We start from the raw sequence: 24483 nt of genomic DNA, 5'->3' as shown, positions 1-24483 counted from the left end.
TCTTCCTGTACATTCACTAGTGTTCATGTGAGTCCACTTACCCTGGCCAGAGAACTGCAAGAAGGAGAAGAGGCTTCTGAATGTGCTTAACCCAGTCTTGCTGCATACTAGTGCTTTCACACACTCCAGAAACTAGTTGGGAGCTAATCTAACCAAAATACATTATGGTTCCTATTGGCTATCTAAAACTACAGAAAAGACAAATATGATCTTTAAAAAGGTTTAAAAAGACCATTAATGTCCTTAAAGTCTTCATTTAATTGTAATGCTACCAACTCCAATGCAGCTACAACATTTGCAAAATGATAAACTTTGATTTTTAATCAATACTCATAACCAGACCGCTAGTAGTAAACGGTTTAAGAAAGGTTAATTAATCATGGAGCATCAGCATAAATAAAAGACAAAAGCCATTACTTGCTCAAGGAGGCATAAGATCAGAAGGGTAATTGACAGAGGACAAATATGTATTCCATACATTGAATCTGTAGTTATCGTCTCTCATCTCTGGCCCGAGTGTACAGATATTAGCTTCTGCAGTTGACCACCTGATAAGGTTCTTAGCCCATATTTCAAAGGATAGAATTATACGGCCCTTGCAATGCAGAGCCAATCTCCTCTTAACCAGCACCAGCCCCAATGAATACATTTGGAAATGGCTCTGCCTTTTTCCCTTACTGGAACTTTGCCAACTAGGCAAACCAATAGCGACAACTGAACGTCCCACCAGTGACATCAGAGAAATATTGTACAATCTTACCCCTTAACTGCTGAACTGGAAAAAAAACTCCAATAATATGGGCCTCATTACAAGTTTGGTGGTAATTCTGTGGTAAATCCACAGAATTACCACCAACAAATTCGATTTCTATTACTGACACTTGGTCGTGTGGATTTGCAGCGGGATTACGAGTGGTCGTAGGACGGTGTTAATCCCCATTTTTGAAGTCCATGGGACTCCATGGTGATTTCAGTGGAATTACTGCCAACGGTAATTCAGCTGCCAGTAATTATGCTGATTTTTGTTGATTTTTGGCTGTTTGTTTGTTTTATTCGTATTTATATAGCGCACAATAGCCTGTGGGCATCGTGGCACTTGTTACAGGACAATGGGCCTCATTCCGAGTACGGCGCTAACCAATGGCGCTATTAACGCCTTGGTTGACGCCGTACCCGGACCGGCAGCGCCTTGGTGGTTGGCGGAATTACCGCCCCATTCCAAGGTTGGCGGGGCGGTAATTCCCCAATCCCCATTTACCCTTCCCCATTCCCATTCTTGCCCCATAGGGCATAATGGGAGTGGGGAAGGCGTCAATTACGCCACCGTAAATTACGGTGGCGTAATTAACATCAAGGTCCCTTAGCGCCATGGTATTTAACGCCTGCTAAAAGCAGGTGTTAAAAGCACCATGGCGCTAAGGGAACTCGGAGTATGGCGGTAAGGGATTACCGCCACCGCTCTCGTTAGCGGTGGCCGCTATCCCTTACCGCCATACTCGGAATGAGGCCCAATGCTTAGTTACATAAAATATGAAGTCGAACATTTATTACATAGTAGTCGACATTTGTTACATAGTGAGCAGTTGAGTACAGGGGTACAATATATATACAAAGATTAAATTCTAATTATATTACATGTGTGTTTATATCACAATTTACATGTTAGGAGCACAGGAAGTGGTAGCAGTGTTAATTAAGGAGAGTCTTGAGTTTATTTTCGGAAGACAGAGATGGAAGTTTCAGCTCTGAGGGTGGCAGGGAGTGAGTTCCATAGTTTCGGCGCAATGTAAGAAAAGCCTAGCCCTCCAGCTGTAGCTCTCTTAATGCGTGGTATGTGTAACTGGTTGGTGTACTGAGTTCTGGTAGGGCGCATGGAGGTGGTTCTTGATATAGCTTCAGATATATATGTGGGAGCAGTGTTGTTGATGCATCTGTGTGTGGTAAGGACTTAACTCTAGCATTTTGCTATGCGCAAAACTTCTACCTTACCACCAAACATATAGTATGGCTGTGCGGTAATGCAGCAGTAATGGAATTACCGCCAAATTACTGCCATTTTTACCCTCACCACCATACTTGTAATGAGGCCCTGTTTACCAAAAAGTAGCCACAGTACAGGAACATCCATGACAACCACCACTGACATCCACTACAAATATGTGTAAAACTTCTGGCGTTAGATATTCTCTGTAGAGGGAACCTATAATCAATTAGCTTCAAATGAGCATTCATTGATACACTTTTCTTGTGCAAACAAGCACCCTTTCAGCCTGAAGCCCCGAGAACCATGCCATTACCATCTTTCCACATATTCTGCACCCTCAACTGCACTGGGGGTAATTCTTTTTCCCCCACTGCCAAATTGTTTACAGTTTCTACAACAGATACAGTCACAGGCAAATCTGGGATTACAGACCAAGTTTTAAGAATTTTTGCCAATATTGCAGCATATTTTATAAATGAGCCTTTATGTGTCCCCCTCCCCCTTCCTCATCGTTCACAGAAGGCTGCGAATGAGAGCACCTCACCATCCCAATAACGTCTCCTATTGTGCACAACCCTTGGGGGCCCAAGAAGGCCTTTCTAAAATGACAAAGGAACTTTTGAAGATAGAATTACGCCATAAAGGGATTTCAGGGGCCAAGACTGTCCCGGTAGGTCTCCCCTACCAAGCGCTCATTAACGTAATTCCTCATTGAGCAGAGTACATCGATCATTTCCTTAGGGAAGATCAATTCTCTAATCATTCTACATGGCAGGCCCAGTTAAGTTGAATTCCACCATGACGTCACATATTGCTATTGTGCAATTGTGCTGCTCAATAGAAATGTAACGAAGTCAGGAACTGCCAGGGCTCCCAAGTCATAAGCATCTTGAGAGCGAATAGTGCACTCTATGCAGATTTGTTACCTAGAGCAACCTCAGTAGAAGGCTGTACAGATCCTTAAAAACCTTACAGAGGATAAGCATTGGCATGACATGGAACACAAATAACAGTCATTGTACGAGGGAAGACCACCAATCAGTTTTATTTTAATAAATCCTTCTCCATGTTTTCCCTTCACATCACGTCAACGTCTTGATTAATCAACAGGCCCAGATAGTTGAAGGAGTCATCAGTGATGGAAAGAGGAGACCTGTGTACATTAGCCACAAAGCGGCCCAGCAGAGAGTACGGCGCAGATGTAGGCCAATTAGTGTTCAACGTGGACAACTGGCCAAATCGATCTAATGTCTCAAGTAATCAAGGTAACCTTTCTGCTGGAATCTGAACATACAATAAAATGGTTTTCTTGTACAGTAAAATAATGTGTTGCATCCTGGCAACCTAAATACCAGCGGCAGACAATTCCACTCTAATCTTACATGCCAATGGCTAAACTAATAATGCAAACAATAGCAACCACAGTGGGCAGCCTTGCCTGGTACCCCTCTCGATACGTACTGGCTCAGAAATCTAGTCTTTTGTTCTCACCGTAGCCATAGGCTTATCACTTTCCCGTGGAAAGTTGAATATAGAAGTGTACCCCATGTAACCCATCATATCTCACCAACACGCTTACTCTCTCCTTACATCACCACTCAAATAGAACACAGAGATACTATGACACCATTCGGTATAACTGTTCTCATATCAACATTTGCCGCTCACCCCACATCACTCTAAGTAATCACTGCTGGTTACGCACCCCCCAGCGAGGCGTTCTCCTCAGGCCTAACGCAGCCACATCCGATCTGGATAAATCCTGCCAGAACGAACACATACCCCTGACCTCTCAACCACCACACCTACCGCTAGAAAGCAGCTATTACACCGATACTGCACGAGCTGTACACATACCCGGTGCTCACACGCACCTTTTTGACTCTCTCTACTCTCTCTACTGATATGAACTTCGGTTCCCAAGGGCGTTCAACCTACCAGCGCCTTCAGACCATACCAATGGTATATAAGGCGCTATATAAGTGCAAAATAACATAACAATAACATAACATAACATATCGAAGCTTGAGCCACTGAAGGAAATGAATTCCAAAACCAAACCTCAGTAAGACCTTAAATATAAACTCCCAATCAAAAGCATTGAAGACCTTTGCATCCAAACTGGCAACCATTTAGTTTCCCAGGTGATGTCTACCCCAATCAAGAAGGGAAGAATGGTACCGTAGGTTGAACAATGTGCTCCTCCTACCGGGCACAACGTCTGCCTGTTCCTCAGCCACCAGAGCCTGTATGCCCCTGCCATTCTATTTGCCAGAATTGTACTCAAGATTTTAATATCAGCATTAATCATTGACAATGGTCTATAAGAAGAGCTTTCCTCTTTAGGTTTATTTGCCTGATTATGGCTTCCCTTATAAATGAGGGGAGCAATTTCTTATCAAAATCCTCCTCAAAAACTCTGCAGCCGAGGAATGAACACATCTGAGAAAACGCAGAGGAACTCAGTCGGCAGCCCATCCGGGCCCAGACATATACTCCTACTGAAATTCTGTATAGCCCAAGCAAGATCTTGCTGAGAATGGGTACCTACTGTAGAGAAACCCCTCAATGCTCTCACCAGAAAAAATACAACCCACTAGGGAAAAAGGCCCAGTACAAGGAGTACAAGATTTATTTCCATACAAAGGTAAAAAAACGCAGCAGCAAATAACTCTGCTGACGCAGAGCACTCTAACGAAATCAGCATCAGCGACAGATTATAAGAACACACAGCATCATCAGTGATGTAGCTCGCATAGGTTACAGATCCACATAGCTGGTTGGTGCGTCCTTATACACAGGCCGCCTGCTCAATAGGGGATACCTGGTAATTGGTCCTAGCTTCTCCTGTCGGTCTTCTTCCACGTCAGGATCTTCTTAGCACGTCATCGAATGCAGAGCTCGTTAATTGGCAATTAAAGTCCAAATCCTAGCTTGCCCTATCTGTGGCCTAATGTGCACCTGGTACTGCATACATGGGTTCAGAGGCTACTTTCGAGGTCACACTATCTTACAAACCCCAGCTCGATCCCAGACGCGTCGGCACCGTTCCAATTCTTCCCACCCCAGACTTAAATGTGTTACTTTTCCTCCCTGGCACCTCGAAGCACAAATAACAGAGGCCTGGTATATTCTGCTATGATCTTTCTGATAAGTTGGCAATATAACAACTTTATGGTGGGTGGTCTGGGGTTGGCCTATATATGATGTTGGGGTATTGGAATAGGGGCATCTGGGCACTATAACTTGGAGTTTGGGCTGGGGAGGTCAGAGGCTAGTGCCCTCCTTCTCGTGGGATAGCTGCTCACAGGGAACTCTCGGCCCCCCTCATGGCCTTGTAGGGCACATTCTTTCTGAGTTACAAGTGATGTTAGTATGAGACAATGAGAGTTTTATGAATCCCTGTGGATTTGGCATTTCCCACTGCTGCCCAAGCTGCAACCAACTTTTACATTCACATACGCATTTTCCATGTTTCGTGCTTGGACCTACTACCCTGGCTGCAGCGCAGCGCTAGGCCTTGATTTCATGATGGCTGTTGTTTTCTAAGATGGTGTTTCATTCCCTAGTGCAAACTACACCTAGTCCCACAATAATCCCACAATAATCTACTTGTAATGAAGCTTCTATTGGCACCCCCCTATAGCCTTCATAAGCACCTACAACACACTGTTTGGCCTCTGCCTCTTCTGCATTCGAAACCTCTTGGGGGCCTGGAACAATCACCAAAGCTTCCCATAATTCCCCCCTTTCGTTAATCCCACATTAGCGAACTGCCATGTAAACCTTTCCCTCTACTTCGTCTCTATTTTCTCCCTTTCCAACCTCTCAGCTTACAAATATGGCGGGGTTCCCTCCTTGGGTACTCATGCTTTGTATACAGACCATAAGCTTTTCCCTGCTTGTGCGTAACGTTCTGGATTACAGGTTGTGTATATACACCCCCTGTCCCCTGCTAGGTCGACCCAGTGTTCTACATAGTTCTTGGGTCTGGTGGAGGAGTTGTGGTGGTACCTGCAGGGTGGAGGCATTGTTCTATTCTTATCATGCAGGGCTTGTCAGGGTCATCTGTTTGTACTGCAAGGTGCCCCATGTACTCCAATTGAAACCATCATCATTGCACTGATAGGCATTGCTTTAGCACAGCACCAGATTCCCATTTGGCAGGTGAAGAAGATCATCAACACAAACACAATCAGTATTTTCACGATCGCCCCCATTCACGATGTTGCCAAAAAAAACATGTGGGTGCCAAGGGTGTGCAGGGCCTCTATTATGTGGGTAAGGGACCCATTGTCAGCGTCGTTTGGAGGCACGTACGTGCAACTTGAACCACCAATCTTTTTGCAGACCCCATGTTACATAGCGGGATGTAAATCCAGTACATAGCGGTTCTGCAACGTCATCAGCCTGATTGTTCACATCTCAATTTTAATGGGGTTGAGGCCCTGTTCAGTGTCATTTTCCAGCTGTATCGGTTTCCAGCGGATGTTCTGGAGCCACTTGCCATTGGCAGCTGCTTGCACTCCAGGCAATATTAATGAAGCAAAAATGTTTTCTTCTTTGCTATGCAGTCTGTATTGGTCTGGAATTTCTTTGGTTCCATGGCTTTATAATGACACCCTAAATAACGACATACATTTTAAACGACACCTGAATAATGAAAAAAGTCAAATTTTTAAATGTTTCTATTTGGGGGAGTCCCTCTCAAGCCCCCCATTTCTACAGACTTTTATCCTCCCCCTACCTCCTCCACCCCTTTTCATTCCTTACCCCACCCTCCATATACACTTTTACTAAACAATTCGACTTTTTGTCGTTATTCAGGTGTCGTTTAAAATGTGTGTCATTTTTTTTCCCGTTATTAACACTGCATATCATTTCTTTGAGCAACTGTGAGGTATCTTGGGACAGGTAATTGGATCTCCGCTTTCTCTGCAGTTTTTCTTTCTTCTCCTTTTCTGGCAAGATACGAAACATGGGCTTCTGCAGACAGACTGTGGTGGGGGCATCCGACACTGGTGCAGTTGTTGGGGTGGACAGGCCACCCGGTCCTACTATCAAGTGCTCTTCAGAGGCCACTAGGAGAGCTAAGTGCAATGAGGCCAGCGAGCAGGTGCCCCTCCATACTGGTGGGAGGTGCAGAAACGCCTTCTGGCCACAGACCCAATAATTGTCCATCACTGCTGCTGTCCCTTTTTTGAGGTCTGGGATGTATAAAGTCTTGTTGCAATTTTTGTTGGCCCCCACAAAGACGTTTGCCTTGTTATAGAAACACAGTTCATATTCCTCTTGCTTCTGCACTCTTACTGACTTTTCCATCGCTTCAATCCACGTGAGTTTCGCCACATGCTCATTCCAGTATTCTCCACATACAGCTCTCACTTTTCGGATCACTTCTTCTCCGAATCCCACAAGGCCTCCCACCATGCAGCTCATTCTTGCCATCTGTTTGCTACAAATTTCACACTATCCAACTTCAGAGACGGTCTTTGTACATACTGCAGGCATTTGGAGTTATGGGCACACTGCAGTTCGTCCAGGTCCATCTCTGTGCCTGAAACGTGCTTTGCAACCTGCATAATGTCAGATGGACCAAACACTGAGCCTCCACAAGCAGAGTTTTCTGTGGGATTAATACCTTGGGTGCCCTGACACGTGTGGTATCAAGGTGCATATGCAACAGCTCTGATTAACCCTCTTTTTCACACCAAGCTAATTTCTGCGTACCAACTATTACTCAATTCAGGGTGGTGCATATCTTCTATCATATCTAAACCTAAACCTTTATATGCATCGTACTTAGCTCTTTTCAGTTGTCTCTTGAAACGTGTTGGTGCAATAACGTGTGAAGAATTCAAATTTGCCGTAATGTCAAAAAAAACATTATGAAATAATAAGGACATGGCCAATTTAGTGAACTTCCCCATTTGTTCTTGGGTTACCTTTGTTTTATGACCGGTTGTGGTGTTGCCTTTCACAGTTTCCCCATATGATGAGCTATTAATGCTATTCACATATAATGAAAAATTGCTGGCAATATTAACATTCCCCTGTTCTGCCCCTTTGATGTGCCCACCCTACATAAAACAAGACGCTAAGTATATCCCCAAACCAAACATGGATAAAGCAAACAGCGTTGCAATATAATGCATGACACAAATATAGGTATAAGAAACTGTGGTAGCTGCAGAATGTTTTGAAGAATGGGAATATTGCTGTCCCCCAAATATATTTGTTTGGGACTGCATTTTCAGAGAGAGAGAGATAAAGATGAACACATCAAAGCGATGATAAAACAAATGTGCAAATTGTTCATAGCAACATCAGCAATGAGTAGTTGCAACTTGTTGTGCACAGACGTTCAAAAACAGCTCATATAAGAGAAATGAGGCACTGTTATAGCTTAGTTACCTTTAATTTGTATTGAACCTTTGCAGAGGGTGTGGCATTGGGTGCTCTCCAGACGTCGGAAAGATATATCCAATACCGCAGTTCCCTAAATTTAACCACCAGACGAATGGCATAGACAATGGTGTATGGACTGTTGTATCTAGGAACACTCCATTGGCAGACAAAGTTCTTCACATAGATAGGGTTGCCTGGGAAGAACTGAAGTGGTGGTGATGTCACTGAGGTAGATGCAGCGCTGGTTGGATCTTCAGACCGTGGTGTTGCTATCTGTTGAGAAATACATTTTGTTGCTTTTGTTAAGGCAGAAAGGTGCTTCCAAAACACATCCCCGTGAATAGACGCGGCCCCGTGAGCATCTGAAGATCTCCTGACAGGAGATAGGAGCATGTGCATTTTCCTCCCTGTTACCACCTCGTGTGGTGATAAATGGTGATACTTACAGGGCTGTGTGCGCATACTAAATAAAGGCAGGGGCAAACAGTGCACCCAGTTCTTCTTTAACGTGGTGCAGTTTTGACAATTTGCTCTTCAATAGACTGTTTATCCATTCGACAACCCCGTTGGCATAGGGGTTGTAAATTGTGCACATCCGATGCTTGATGCTCAATAATGCTGTTATCTCCTTGAACAGCTCATTAAAGAAGTGGGTGCCATTATCGGTTCTTAATACATTGCACACTCCCCAATGAGGGAAAACCTCTTTGATAAAAAATGTGGCCGCACATTTGCCATCTGGATGTGCACAAGGACCTGCCACAGCCATCGGGAGAAGAGACGCACAATCACAATCATGTAGCGGTATGCATTACATCTTTCACCCATATCCGCGTAGTCAATGTGCAACCCGTGGAATGGTCCAGTTGGGCGGGGCAGGGTACCTCAAAAATAGTTCTCAAGGTTAGGCCGGTACTGTAAGATCGACAAATAGTGCACTTAATTACCATTTTAGTCAGTATCTCCTGCAGACTGGGGACAAACAAGTACACCTGTAAATGTGCAGCAATATGATGTTTCGACATGTGAGATGGATGATGCAGCTGGTCAAAAGCGACCAGTAGCAGCTCATATGGCTTGACCACTTTGGCTGTTATTTCCTGCCGCCACAATAAATCTGTCGGGAACTGTTTACACTGTCTTTTCTGCCACAGGCCCTTTTCCTCCTGTGGGGTACAGCCCTGCAATTCAATGATCTGTACAATCAGTAACGAGTTGTAGGATTCAAGTAACTGCATTCGTCCCTGTGCTATCACTGGATATTCTGAAATGCTGGGCACAAGGAAGTATGCTGCTTGTTTGACAGCCACGTCCGCTGCAGTGTTGCCGAGTGAAACCTTGTCTGTGTCATTGGCATGGGTGGTGCATTTCACAAACGCCGTCATGGAGGGTTGGGAAAGCGCATCTATTAGTTTGTCTAACAGTGCTTCATTTTGTACTGGGGACCCGTCAGCCCCCGTAAACCCTCTCCTCTTCCATCATTCCAGCCCAGAATGCACTGTGGTGGTGACATAGGCTGAGTCAGAGTAAAGAATTATGCAGCACCCTTGGGATGCTAGAAGTGCCTCAATGAGCGTCATAAATTCTGCAGCTTTAGCCTAATAGTGCATTGGCAGTCTCTTTTGCACAATCACTTCATATTCTCCATCCACCAGGTGGAACACCGCAGCACCAGTATGCCTTAAGCCAGTCCCCTGGTCAATAGTTGCTGACCCGCCAATGAGGAGAACCTCCCCTTCCTCAAGCGGGCTGTCTTTTGCTTTTGGTATGTCCTCTTCTTCTCCCTTAAATGTTACACAATCATGCCTTGCAAGGTCTTTGTCAGTGCAAGGTTCTGTGGCAGGGTTTACAGTCTTGCACCGTACTATGTGTATTTATGGGCTGGACAAAATGACCTCCTCGTATGCGGATGCACGCTTTGTGGTGAGAGTTGATTTTGATTGCTCAAGGATGGCGAATACAGCATGCTCCATGTACAGTGTTACTGGACATCCCATGAAAATCGTAGAGATCTTCTGAATTGCAAATGCTGCAGCCACAAATGCCTATTCGCAAGGGAACTGGCCTTGCATCACTGAGTCTTGCACTCTGCTGTAACAGGACAATGGCTTGGGCCCCTTGTGCTTTTTTGTGTGAGCACCACAGTCATCATTTGACCATTGGAATGGGAAAACAGATACAACTCTTGGGTATAGTCAAGGGTTACTAGCACTGGTGCAGTAGAGATACCTTCTTTTAACTAATTGAAACTGGTAAGTATGTCCTCTGTCCACACTATCGTTTTGTCTGTCGTTTGCGCTTCTTTGAGGCCTTGCAATAGGGACATGGTGTATGCAGCGTAATCTAGAATCCATGCCCTGCAATAGTTACACAGCCCCAGGAATTTCTGCATTTCTTTAACCATTTGTGGCTGGGGGACACTGCGCACAGATGAAGCGTGTTCGGGCATTATTTTCTTCCCATGGGCAGATATCAATTGTCTTAGGTAGAGTACTTCCTGGAGGGAGTACTGTAGTTTTGATTCATCCACTTTGTACCCCTTGTATGCTAGCAGCTGCAGGAGAGTGATAGAGTCACTTCAGCACTGCTGTTCACTGTTGCTGCACACCAGCGGATCAGCAACATATTGAATGATATTTCTGGGCACTTGTGTCATGAACTTCAGGTCACGCCCCTTTTGGACCTCCTGGTCCTTGTCTCAACGGGGCTTACATTCCGTACTTCTTCCAACATGGCCGTCCAGAGCTGAGGCCCTTGCTCGCTCCATGCGCTGAACGCGGCGTGGTTTATTTATAGACCACGCCTTTCCGCAGCTCTGCTTGTCTCAATGCTATTGCAGAGTAGCCCAGACGTGTGTTCGTAGCTCGCTGTATTGTTTCCCTTGTCCCAGTGCTATTACCCATTCCTTTTCCTTTCCCCCTTCCTGGTTCTGAGCTTTTCTAGCCTTTTCCAGTCTCCCGGATTCCTGGACTCCGTGATCCCAGAACTAAACGCAACCTGGAACCAGACGAATCGAGCAGCGCTGTTGAAGACCAGGAGCATTCGCAAGAAGGCAGCGATCAAAGTCACCGGGCAAACATCGAACCGAGGTGGGAAGGGGGGAACTCCTTGACAATTTGGATGTTTCCTAGGTCAACAAGTAAGATTCTGTTAAAGATACTAGGGGATTTGCAGTGCCCTTGTTGCAGTCTTGTGTGTTCGAACCTCATCCCATCGTGCATAAAGTAAACGCAGTGAGGAATTGAGAATGGGGGTGCAGAGGTATGGAGTAGAAGGCATTTTTCAAATCCACCACAGTTAAATGTGCTGCTTGGATGGGGATGCTGCACAAAATGATTACAGGGTTAGGAACTACAGGAAACTCTGCCTGCACAATATCGTTTAGGGGCGGAGATCCTGGATCATTCTCCAGCTCCCCCATTTTGCCTTTATTATTGGGTATATAGCCGTGTTACATGGGGAGGTGGGGGTGCAATTATCCCCTGGTTGAGGGTGCGGTCATGGTGTCTCGTATTCCCTCCTCTGCTTCTTTAGACAGGGAATATTGCTTTACTTGTGGAAGTACTGTGCCTGGTGTGAGTGTTCTCCTTACGGGTGTGACTCCCTTCAGGAACCCCACATCGTGGGCTTTGGTTGTCCATAATCGCTCAGGGATTTGCTCTAGATCTTTGTCAGTAAAGGAGGGTGGGGCGACAAGGGCCAGCAAAGAACATTGCACTTTACGATATTGCACCATAATCTCACAGGGGATGCAAATAGCCAGCACTATTTCACCATTGTCAACCTGATACTCAAACAATGCTGCATCTGTCAATTCTTTTAGTTGTACTTTCAGGTCAATACAAAATATGGTGCACCATTCGCATCTGTCTGGATCGGTACCCACCACAATAATCCTTTTCGCTGACACCGCCAAGCCCTGCAGATCCAGCAACAGCTGCCACAAGCTCTGGGGTCACAATGGGTCTAAAGATGAAATCAGATGGTACCCGCCAACATGCTTTACCAATTTGGGGCACTACGTCAAGTAAAACCGTGATCCCATAAACAAACATATCAGGGTCAACAGGGATGCCACGAACCGCCATTTCTCCTCCCCTGGCCTGAATGATCACCATTTCTCTCATTGAACACACAACCGAGTAAATTGACGGGGGAGGTCTCTGAATATAATAAGGGTGCATGCAACACTTTTCCTCCTATTTTGAGTGTTACCTCTTCTGTGTATGGAACCGTGGTGACAGCCCCAGAGAAGCCTTGCGTGTTGAGAGTTTCACCTGATAGTGGGAAGTTTCCCTCACTGATGCATGAATTGGTGACACCTTTGTCGACTATAAAGATGAATTGCTTGTTACCTATCTCAGCGCCCACTAAGGGTTCCTCATGAGTGTGGGTAGTCATGGACTGGGCACGCAAGGGCTTTCTATGGGCTATCCTAAGCAGGACATGTGTTGGTACCTGGGAAAGTGAAAGGATTTCCTTCCACAACACTCCCCCCTACCCCATATGGTGCCACTGTCCCATTTTGGACAGCGTTGTTCATAGGCACAGGCCCTCCGTAGGATTGGTTTTGAGCGGTCGCTTGCATTTGGACATTGGGCGGGACAGGCTGCCATGCCTGCAGGAGGCCTCGGGGCAACTGTGTGTATGCCTGATATATTTCGTATGGTATGGAAGTGGACAAAGGGGATGGGAAGAGGCGTTGCTTTGGGTGTGTGGCTCCAGAGTGGTTGTATGTATTGTACCCCTCCTCTGGCCTGCTCCTACATTCTCTTGCAAAATATCCTCACTTCCCACAGCTCCAACAATGAGTGGTTCCCGTTCCCCCTCACAGCCCCATCACACCAAATCCACCTCTGCCCTCTCTTCCCCCTTGGATCCTCCCTCTCACCCATTGCTGACCTCCTTGGTACCACTCGGAGTACTGTGGCTGAGGCCTACCACTCCACTGTGCCTGTCCTCCGCCTTGACACAGTGCCGCTATTCTTGCTTCTGCTTGCGCACTGCCTGCTCAGCATGCTCTGTCTGAGGGATGGTAGTTACCGCCCATTCAACTGCTATTTTCGCCAACTTTTTCTGTATCAGTTTCACTTCCTCAGCATGTAACCTTTTGCCCTTTCATTTTCTCTTTCTTAAATCCGCTTACAATGATTTATAATTATAGTCTGTATTTCCGCCCACCCCTTCACCTCAATGCCCACTATCTTCTCAAGTGCATTCGGGACCTCTTTGGGCAATTTCCTTTCGATTACAAAATAGGAAAAAATAAATAATCATTACCATTGGTCTCCCGTCTCCGCTCTCCACATCTCCTGCACTTTTAAAATGTACTGAGCAAGGTCTACATCACCCCCCATTGAATATTGCATCATGGATTGCAAATCCAGTGTGTCGGGGTAGACCCGCCACAATGCATCCCATATCCGTGCTCTGATATTATTAAAAGGGGCCCCGTCGTGTATCATCATCTAGCTTAATTCCTGGATATCCCGCCTTAACCCACATGTCCCCAGCCTGGTCTCCCACCATGCTACAAGCAAGCTTTTTTTATTGGAAAATAAAGTCCAAATCCTAGCATGCTTTATCTGTGGCCTAATGTGCACCTGGTACTGCAGACATGGGCACAGAGGCTACTTTCGAGGTCACACTATCTTACAAACCCCAGCTCCATCCCAAATCCGTCTGCGCTGTTCCAGTTCTTCCCACCCAGGGCTTAAATTTGTTACTTTCCCTCGCTGGCACCTCGCAGCACAAGTCACAGAGGCCTGGGATATTCTGCTATGATCTTTCTGATAGATTGGCGATCTAAAAGCTTTCTGGTCTGTGGTCTGGGGTTGACCTATACTCTGGAATGTTGGGGTATTGGAATAGGGCCATATGGGCACTATAACCTGGAGTTCGGGCTGGGGCAGGTCAGAGGCTCGTGCCCTCCTTCTCGTAGGATAGCTGCTCACAGGGAGCTTTCGGCCCCCTCATGCTTTGTAGTACGTTTTCTTTCTGAGTTACACATGCTGTTAGTATGAGACAATGAGAGTTTTATGAATCCCAGTAGATTTGGCCTTTCCCACTGCTGCCCAATCTGCAATCAACGTTTACATTCACACACGCATTTTCCATGTTTCGTGCTTAGGCCTACTGACCTGGCTGCAGCGCAGCGCTAGGCCTCGATTTCAAGATGGCTGCTGTTTTCTAAGATGGCATTTAATTCTCTAGTGCAATCTACACCTAGGGCCTCATTATAACTCTGGTGGTAGCTGTGCTGGTAAAAACGTCAGGCTGCTGCCGGAGTTGTGGTTTTTCTCCGGCGCCTGGCTTTAGGGAATCACCAGGGCATTACAGCCCCGGCAGTCCGTGAAGCCAGGCGCCGGGAACTGTAACTCCCCATTCCCACTGAGTCCTGGGAATGGGGAGGACTGGGGAGGAATGGGGAGGTCCGAAGCACCGGCACTGCGTGCAATAGTGCCAGTGTTTCCGTTAAAGTCTTCGGGTGGGTGTCAACCTGCCCGCTAGAACTCGCAGTTTGACGGTCCGGAAACAACGGTGCTGGCAAGCTCAACGGCACTGTTGTTTCCAGACAGGCAAACTTGTAATGAGGCCCCTAGTCACGCAATAATCTACTTGTAATGCAGCTTCTACTGACATCCCCTCCCCCTATAGTCTTCCCAAGCACCTACAACACGCTGTTAGGCCTCTGCCGCATTTGAAACCTCTTGGGGGCCTGGGACGATGGCCCCCCTTCCCAAAACTACATAGCCTCCCTACCGTTAGCTGCGGCAATTGCACACCATCCAAAAGACGACCCCGTGTAAGGGTATATGTTTCCTCCTGTGATCCTATACGGCAGGTTAGTTAGGTCCCACTCCCCCAATTGTTGGATTGGCGTGTTGGCCCTGAGCTATCCTACTGACCATATATATGTTAAAAAATTCATTGTTTCAAGGGTTGAATGGTACAACCAATGTAACAAGGCAGCAACGTCAAGAGAGCATCATTTGATGACAAACCATTGATCTGACTGAGAGAAAACTCACGGGCGGTTTACATTGGGGTCACCTGATTTACAGTAGCTGGTAGTTTACTATAAAATACACAGAGACATTTTTTTTCAAAATATCCTTCAAATCTGCATATTTTAAGAACCTTACAATGTTTGCATATGATATTTCTCACTTCTTGAGATTGGTTACTACATCTGGGTATGAAAAGCAGTTGTGTTCGTTTATGTAATTGCTCTTTTTTGTGTTGTATAGTATTAGCAGGTTCATTCACTAAATGATACATGTCCAAAGAGTCAATATAATGCAAACAGGTATCCAGAACTGAGCCTGGATATCCTCTCTCTCTCTCTCTCTCTCTCTCTCTCTCTCTCTCTCTCTAATCTGTTGAACAATTTATTTTAAGGTGAAGAAGTTTGCCACATGGAATACTTTTAACCAGGGATCAAAGGGGGGAATTGAAATTAAAGAATTGAGTTACATGAAGTGAGTTTACTGCAAACTAAAGTCTTAATTTTGCCTTTATGGATCTAGATGGATACATCCAGGAATTCAATCCTTGAATCACTGTATGCCAGGCCCAAAATAACATCAGTGGCATTGCTGAGTCCTTTATGACACCGTTTCAAATCCTCAACTGCCCCATCACGAATATAAGGAAATGGTTTTCTCAATGTCTTAACCAGAGAATGACTTGGCGATAGAGAAGAGACAAAGCATCAGGCCACGTGTCTGTCTTCTCCCACCAACCAAAAAAAAAAGATTGGGTAAAACGGTGCAAACATGGGCATCATAGCCATTCCCCCAAAACAGGGGTCCTGATTATGTAATTTCTGGGCAACTTTGACTAGTGCCAAGCAGTTTTTCACGAACATTTGCAATGATTGATTAATGTAAAAATAACATGTGCCTGGCACAGGTGCAATTTACGCCACATGGCCTAACATTTGAAAACTAGTGTTTCCCTTACCTTTGGTGTCTCGGCCTGCAGGCCATTTTTTACAGCCTGTACAATTTGTATCTGTGATTTCAGAAGGATTTCAACCAGTTGTAGACAGTTTTGAAAATGCGTTTTTGGATGAGAGCACTTTGTTTTGTGTAGCGTTTTTTGGGTGCTTTGTGTCAACGATGAAGGATGAACCAGCAGCTATGCAGAGGTTTGGTTTTGCTTAGTGTAATCCTGAAGAAAGAACTAGGTTGATTCATCCCCACCAGACTGCCCTTCGAAATAAGATCAGTCTCTTCATCTTTTTAGTCACTATTGGTTCTGAGTGTTTGTAATATTACAAAAGTGTCTCTTAGTGTTTAGTAATAGATATTATTACCCAACTCAACAGTACACATTTTACCGACCTTAGATGGATGAAAATCTGAGTCTGCCTCTTTGGGATTCATGTTGCATGTAGAGTAAACATAGATTTCTAGACTGGTCCTCCAATCCACTATGCTGTCTAACCAATATCACCTTCATACATAACCAATTTACAGTGTGGCTACTGATTTTCTATTGTACTTCTAATAGTCAAAACACAAGGAGCCCTCCCCACCCCCTAATTATTCTTGTCTCTTTTCTCTTAACAGGCTTTAAAAATGGAAAGGTTGCAGCATCAGGTAAGAAAATAAAGGAGTATTTTCAGAACACAGTATGAGTGTGCGTATGCTAATGAGGTCATGGTTGTGCCACTGCAGGTGTTTGAGGTATTTCTCATCGTGGACAGGGATCAAAGGATCAGACACAACATCATACTCAAGTTTACTTGAATTTATTTCAGGGCCTTTTTCATGGTGGGCAAAGTAATAAACATGCATGTAGATGTAGTACAACTCAAGTAACTCATCATGTTCAAATAAGTGGGGTAAAATAAAGTAAAAGTGCAGTGCATCATTTCCAGCATCTGGGTTCTTCTCAGCATTTCCTTCCCTGGTTGCGCCTTTGAATAAAGTCTGTATCCACTGTTTCTAGATTCAGGGGAATGCTCCAGGGCCTCCCCTATTCCCCCCACATCGGAATTCAGGGTTTCCCGCTCTCTTCTTCTTTCTAATCTCAGGGTCTAGTCTTTTGGGTTTCTGGAATTCAGACTTAAGGCCTTCCCGCAGCCTGATTTCCATTACAAAGTCGGAGCCTCTATCAGTCTCAGGCGTTATGGTTCAGATCTATGTATTTTTAATTGTTTTAGCTCCCCGTCAAGGTGTACTGGTCTTCTCCTTACTGAGCTCCTCAGGACTTCTAAGCAAGGATATGAGGGTCCTGGGCAGAGAGCTTCGCAACTCCTAGAGCCCTCGATGGAGGCTAGGACATATAGGGGGGATGAGAATAGTGGCCAACTTCTCTGCCTCTGTCTCTCTCTCTCATGAGGTTCCCACTCCTAGACTCAACAGTGACTCCTTCTGCCTTTCTCACTCTCCTAGCAACTTTGTAGGGACACAGTGAAGCCCTCAGTCTGCCCAAATACTTTGTTGTCCATCACCTGTACTTCTCCTTTTCTTACTTCGGTATTCCAACCATCTATTTTGTAAACAATTGTTTTAGAAGCTCTCAATCCCTATCTCCTAACTCCCTCTCTTTTCTTAGCCACCACTCATTAGGGAAAATGTCCCCCTTTTTGTACTAGTCTGTCCCACCCTCCTTACGCCCTTGGGCAGCTGACTCATCCTAACAGGTGTGCTCTAGAGTTCTCCTTCCACCTTCTTCACACCTTGGGGCGCCTTTCTCCTCACACCCAATACACTCCAACATCCTCCTGCCTCTACTGCTTTCTTCAACAGTTTAGACACCTGCTTCCTCCTCCTTTTGTTCACATCATTTCACCTCCTGGTGCTTAATTCACTACATCTCCTGATGGACACCAAACTTCAGCTCCTGATATTCACCTCTATCGAACTCCTGTTATTCAACTCTCAACCCCTTCTGATATTCACCTCTACCAGCTCCTGATAGTCTATCTCTCTCTTTCTACTGATATTCTCCTCTCTCATTCTACTGACATTCACCTCTGCGGATATTTAAGATATTTGGCCATCCATCCCACGATACTTGCCTTCTGCTTCAGCTCTTCCTCCCACCTCCTTCACTCCAGCTCCTCTCTCCAGTTCTCACACTCCTGCTCTGGGGCGAGCTGCCCCGGCTCCTTTCTCCAGCCTTTTTCAAAGTAATGATTTCTCCATACAGCCACACTGCTGTCCTGGAAACTAGCCGTTATATAATATTGGTGATGACTAGCTCCTCTCCGACTAGTTGGAGGAGGCATCAAAGGGGTCAGAGTCTAGAATGTTCTCTAAACTGGATGGGAGGCAGCTGTGTCTCTCCCTCCCTTTGTGCTGTTGTATGGAGCTCGTCTGCTGAAGTTCATGTTATCTCTCTTCTCTCAATCAGGTTGATCTCTATGTTGTGAAATCCCTTTGAGGGAAGGCTGTAGAGTGGTTTTCCCTTCATTGTTCTCAGGAAGGGGAGAGGTTGCACTTCCTTCTGTGTTATGGGCAAAGGGTGCCGGGTATCCTGGGCTATCCTCCACAGGGCATGAAAAGCAACTCTGTGAGGTGCACAGATCTTAACCACAGCCTTGTTGCGCTAAAATGCTAATTGCACCCCCTAGTCCATTCCAGATCTTCTTTCTGGAGATGAGAGGGAATACATTTGGTGTAGTCCTGTTTCAGTCAGGCCTGAGCCCTTTGCTCTTGGGATACCCCTTTCAGCATTCCTTATGACTTTAGGGGCAGGACTGGATTCCTCTGTAGATTACCCTTCTCCAATCTGTGGTTGATTCTTATGGGCCCAGTGCACATTTTTCATCTGACCCAGTATTGGATTCTGGAAGTCGTAGCACTTGCATTGGGCCCCAGGAACCTTAGTACCTTGTACCAGTGGTTTCCCAGTTCTTTTGACACTTCGTAAAGGGACAGTAACCTCTGGGGTTCCTATGTAAAAGTACCAGTGCTATGGCAGGGGCTAAGTACGCGTGACCAGGGAATCCTGCCCATACAATCCCCAGGCCAATCTGCTAGCTTAGGGGGGTGCGCAACCCCCTTGGGCACCCACTTGGACGCCCCCAGAATCAGGCAGGGTACTTTATCACAGAACACATAGGGCTAGTAAAGGTGAAAAGGCCAATGAATTGAGTTATGGTCATTGTATGTTGGGTTAGAATGTCCAATCCAACTGATCCTTAATATGACATAGTTGTCAGATAAAATATTGATTACACAAACTCACATTACAATGCAATCTGAAGCACAATGTTGTGCAATTTGATGCCGCTAGCCTTGTATAGGAATACAGACAAACTTAAAGAGTGGCGAGTTGCCTCATGCTGGGCTCTCCTGTTTGGCCCCTTGCCACTTTTTCCTCTATCTACGGTCTCTGAGCTTAATAACCAAAGGTATGAACCTGCAAGCACTGATTAAACAATTTGAAAAAGAGCCAACAGAGAAGGCTGAGCCTCTCAGTTCTTCAGAACGTGACCTGAGAGCAGTCTCTGTAGACAGAGTCCTCATTGTTTTACTAACTTAACAGTTAATCGACTATTGATCTGTGGATGTATTATATATTTGAATGAGCTTGTAAACTTCTTGAAGATCTATTCTTGGTATAGCTTTAGAATTAATAGATTTTTAGAATATGTTCTCCTTTTCTGGCTTTTGACGTTGTACTATGGAGATTTGCACAGATGTGTTTTCGATCCAATGGATGCCTTCTGATCTTTTGCGCATATGCTTTGCTTGTTGTGCTCCTAGCCCCCTTCGAGAAGGGTTGGAGATGATGTGGTCTCCTGCCTAAAATATAAACTTTCAGAACTGGAAACTAGGCTTTGATATTGATATGGATATTTTATATGTATCGCGCTCGCGTTTTAGAGCCCGACAAGGCAAGGGAGGGGAACAGGGGAGAAGAAAAACAACGATCTTACTAGGCCCAGTGACATTGAGAATGCGCAAGTGCATGGGAGAGGAAGAAGGGGAAACTGCATGGGGGGGATAGAAAAGTGCTGAGCAAGGAGAAAAAAATTAAATAAAACATAAATAGATAAATTAATAAATAACAAGCAGTAGTAGTGCAGCCAGCAAGTGGCAAGTGCTAGGTAGAAGGCAGCAGACGGGGTGTGCTAGATAAGTGCAGGAAAACAGGTGGGGAGACTGTAGGGTAACAGATACAGGCCCCAATGCCAGGGGTTGCCAGGAGGCAGTGCGAGTGGGTGGCAGGGTGAGCAGGTACCTGGGCCCGAGAGTCAGAGGGTGACCAGGTGCACGATGCCGAAATAGAACAGATAAGCAAGGGAGAGGAGGAGATAAGGCAGAAGCAAAGAGGAAGGTCTTGAGGTGCTTTCGGAACTGGAGATGGTTCTCCTCAATTTTAAGAGTGGAAGGGAGGCTGCTCCAGAGGGAGGCCCCGGACGAACATAGAGATCTACCCCCAGCTAATTTCTTAGAAAAATGACTGACCCTGAGGGAGTTAGAAGTGGAGGAGCGAAGAGCTCGGGAGGGAAGGTATTTACGGAGGGAGTGCTGAAGCTATTTTGGGCCCAGGCACCAGAAAGCCTTGTGGACAATGCAAAGGGTCTTGAAGTTAATCCTTGAAGCCACTAGGAGCCAATGGAGAGATTTCAGTGCTGGAGGGATCTGATCCCAGGGCTTGAGGCCAAGGACAAGTCTTGCAGTCCTGTTGTGGATAAGTTCCAAAGGGCGGAGAGTAGAAGTAGGTAGATTTAGAAAGAGGCTGTTGCAATAGTCCAAGGTAGAGAGAACCAGGGCTCGCGAGACAGTGAGCTTCTGGGGAAAGGAGAGGAAAGGTAGAATACCTCTGAGGAGGTGCAGTAGGAAGTTAGACTTTTTTTGAGACATCAGAGATGTGGCAGAGAAGGACAGCGTGGAGTCAAAGATGACCCAGAGGTTCTTAGCCTCACAGGTGGGGGTAGGAGTAGGGCCAAGAGAGGCTGGCCAAAGAGTGACAGGAAAGGAGGGTGAAGGTGTGCCGATGAGGAGGATCTCTGTCTTGCTGGCATTCAGGCAGAGACCATTGGCGGCACACCAATCCTGAATGGCAGATAGGCAGCCGGAGATGAGAGAAGGAGAAGAGGTGGCCGAGGGAAGCCTAAAAATCAGTTGAGTTCAGCCGCATAGCATTGGAAATTGGAGCAGAAAATGGCAATGCGGTGGGCAAGAATTGCCAGGTATTGGTTGAAAAGCCAAGGTGAGAGGTTAGACCCTTGGGGAACACCACATGTAGAAAGGGAGATAGATGACATGAAGGACCCAAGTTGGACCCGGGAGGGTCGATCAGAGAGAAAAGAGGTCAGCCAGGCTAGAGCCTGATCGGTGATACCCAGGTTGTCATGGAGACGGTTGAGCAGGATGGTATGGTATGGCTTAACATGCTAGCTTCCCCCACTTGATCACCATATGTGACCCTGGAAATCTACTTTACATCACTGCCACCTTTTCCTTCATTGGGATCTCCCAGAAGTGTTTCAGTTCATTGTGCGCTGTAGAAATTGTCTCACTCTTACATGCATTAACAGGTTCTATTTGTGCTCTCTATATAGTGACAAGACGTCACTTGAGGCATATGTTGCACTTAAAAAAGAAGTCATCTTGACTGTAAAAATGATAATGAACATTTATAAAGTGCACAGGGCAAGTTAAGGAGTGGTGCGAAGAATACTAACAACATGAGGTCTATAGGTCGACTTGCTTACTTTCTGAACATGAAGTATCTCCTGTATGGACATATGTATCCTAAAGTAAAAGGCAGCCAAACTATCTGATAGGAAGTTTTTCTAACATTATTTTGAAAGTGAGAAAATAGCTCTACTAAGAACTCAAAAATTATATTCCATTTACTAAGAAGTGACCAAAGACTGTACTGCTATTCACATACCCAGGTGGACCTGAAGAAGCATGCACGTCGAAGACAACATAGCTTAATTGAGTAGTGGGAAAAACGTGTTGGCCATTTTTACATAATAAGAAGTTGTTTTTTGTATAATACGAGATTAATTGGTGGATGTCTTTACGACTTAAATCAAAACGTGTTTCAAACTTTGCTGGTACCTTTTACAGGGGAAGGATATTCTATATCCTTTGAAGGCCTTCTTCTTTACTGCTTGTTGATAATTTAAATCAATATTACAAATAATATCATTGAATTTGAAACGGATTGCTTAATTGAAAAGAATAAACATTAAATGCACAATAAGCCACTTGATTTGAGCACTGGTCACTAGATTTGTTGAAGGTTTTTAAGTTGTAGAGGACACCCGGATTATTGTCCTCTTTTCTTGCTTTTGCCAGGAAAATCACTGCCAGCTCTTTGTAATTTAAGTCTGTCATGAGCTGAGTGGGACTACATGAAAAACATGGACCCAATGTCACAGTTTTAAGAGGATCCTTTAAGAAGAACACAAGAAAGGGCAGTAACTCTGAAAATAATAAAAGGATGGTGTATCAATGGGTTCAAATGAGTAAAGCAAGCAAACGGTAGTACTTGGGCTCAACAGTCTCAATGTCTGGTCCCCACCCTCGCCAGCAATTCTTGGAGGGCGTGTCTTCAATGGCTCACAGTCTAGTATGGGTTAGTGCCCCCTGCACTTCTTGTCACAAGGTCCAATGTCTGATATCTTCTTTTTGTTCAGTTTCTCCTTCTGGTTCTCCTCCAGGGACTGCATGTAACCAATGCACACATCTCAGTGACCAGAGGGAGGAATCTAAGGGCCACAAGGCCTACAACTGTTCATTGGGTGATTGGCTGGGGAGGGGCTTCTATCTTCAGCCTAGTGGGTTTCTGGCTAATTCACAACCTCCCCTTTTGGTTGTCCTACTTGTGCCTCAATAATAGTATACAACCTTGGGGCCTCTTCTCTATTGTCTTCGCTTGTGGGTTTCTGACTTCTTTTCACTTCTGTTATGTCTTCGTTTCTTGCCCTTTGCTCATACCTCCTCCCATCCTAAATGGTACCGAAGAAGTAGGCAGAATCTGGGGTAGCTTCCATCTCTGACTCTGGCTGTGAAGGTTACTCTCTGACTTATCCCGACCTTCTTTGTCAGCTTACCCTCCTGCTAATGTCTATTATCTTTCTCTTTCCTTCTTTCTACCCTCTCTTCCTGATGTCTCGCCACCTTCTCCACTGCATCTCTGCACTCCACTCCTCGTTCTTTTACATCTTCCTCCTGTTGTGTCACCTCCTCCTCCGAATAACAAAGCACATCCTCCTGCAGATCGCTCACCTCCTCGTCCTGATCTTTAGCATCCCCATCCCCCTTAATTATGCCCGCTTTATCCCCCTCCTCCTTTCGTTTTCTAAGCCACTCTCCCTTATCTCCTCCAAGTCACCTCTTCCTTCTCCTATAGCTTATTTTGCACCTCTTCTCTCTCCTGACTCTGAGACCCATCTTCTGAACCTGAGAAGCTCCAATAGGGGTGTGGCCCCTTTCCTAAGGACCACTCCTCTTGAATCTCTATGAAGTGTTTCTACAATAGTTTATCTCATTGTGGTGGGTTTGAATTTGTGGTAGTAAGCAGAAGGTGTGTTGGCTCCTCCCCCTCCCTATGCGGTTCCAAAAAGTGAGCTGATGTCTGGGGCTGGCCCCATCTTGAATGTGATTCTAGCGGATGCTGAGTGCCCCATGGAGCAGAGACGTGTGCTTTGCGTTGCCTCTATGTTTGCATGTTCCAGTGCTCACAAACAGATTTGTCTGTCCACTGTGCTCACAAACTTCAACAGGGTGAGTAAATGGCTGGCTGTCTCCTGCACACAGGGCCAGTTGTTCTGTGATCGCCGCTCTCGAGTCTCCCTGCGCTCCTCAAAGGGCCCACACTGATTGTTAGCCTCATGCTTCTATTGCCTGCCAGACCCTTCGGAAAGGGTGGTGTGGACCCGGGGAAATGCCCTACTCTGCTCCCGAGCCCTACACCAGATGTTGATACCCAGTCCTTGTGCCCCACTATCCTTAACCTCAAGATTAAGGTTGGGCACTTTTCCACAAGCCTACTTATTGGTTTGATTTTTGAACTATGTATGCATATCAGGTCTGTCTACTAAGGTTATCCTGCACTCCTTTAGAAAGTGAGTTTGAACTCTTATTGTATTGATATATAATAAGTAT

At 45.6% G+C, this 24483-nt stretch overlaps 1 protein-coding gene across 1 annotated transcript in view; it reads left to right on the top strand.

Annotated features, from left to right (window-relative positions):
* Window positions 1-24483, top strand: part of LOC138580919 (serine protease 33-like) — a 393743-nt gene that overhangs the window by 157863 nt on the left and 211397 nt on the right. The window contains exon 2 of the mRNA XM_069651851.1: window positions 16969-16998. Within this exon, the coding sequence (XP_069507952.1) occupies window positions 16969-16998 (30 nt within the window). The remainder of the gene's footprint in view (window positions 1-16968; window positions 16999-24483) is intronic.

This window comes from Ambystoma mexicanum, chromosome 3p (genome assembly GCF_040938575.1).
Source record: "Ambystoma mexicanum isolate Mex_15411 chromosome 3p, UKY_AmexF1_1, whole genome shotgun sequence".
Taxonomy (NCBI): Eukaryota; Metazoa; Chordata; class Amphibia; order Caudata; family Ambystomatidae; genus Ambystoma; species Ambystoma mexicanum.
This window is presented reverse-complemented; position numbering and strand designations above follow the sequence as displayed.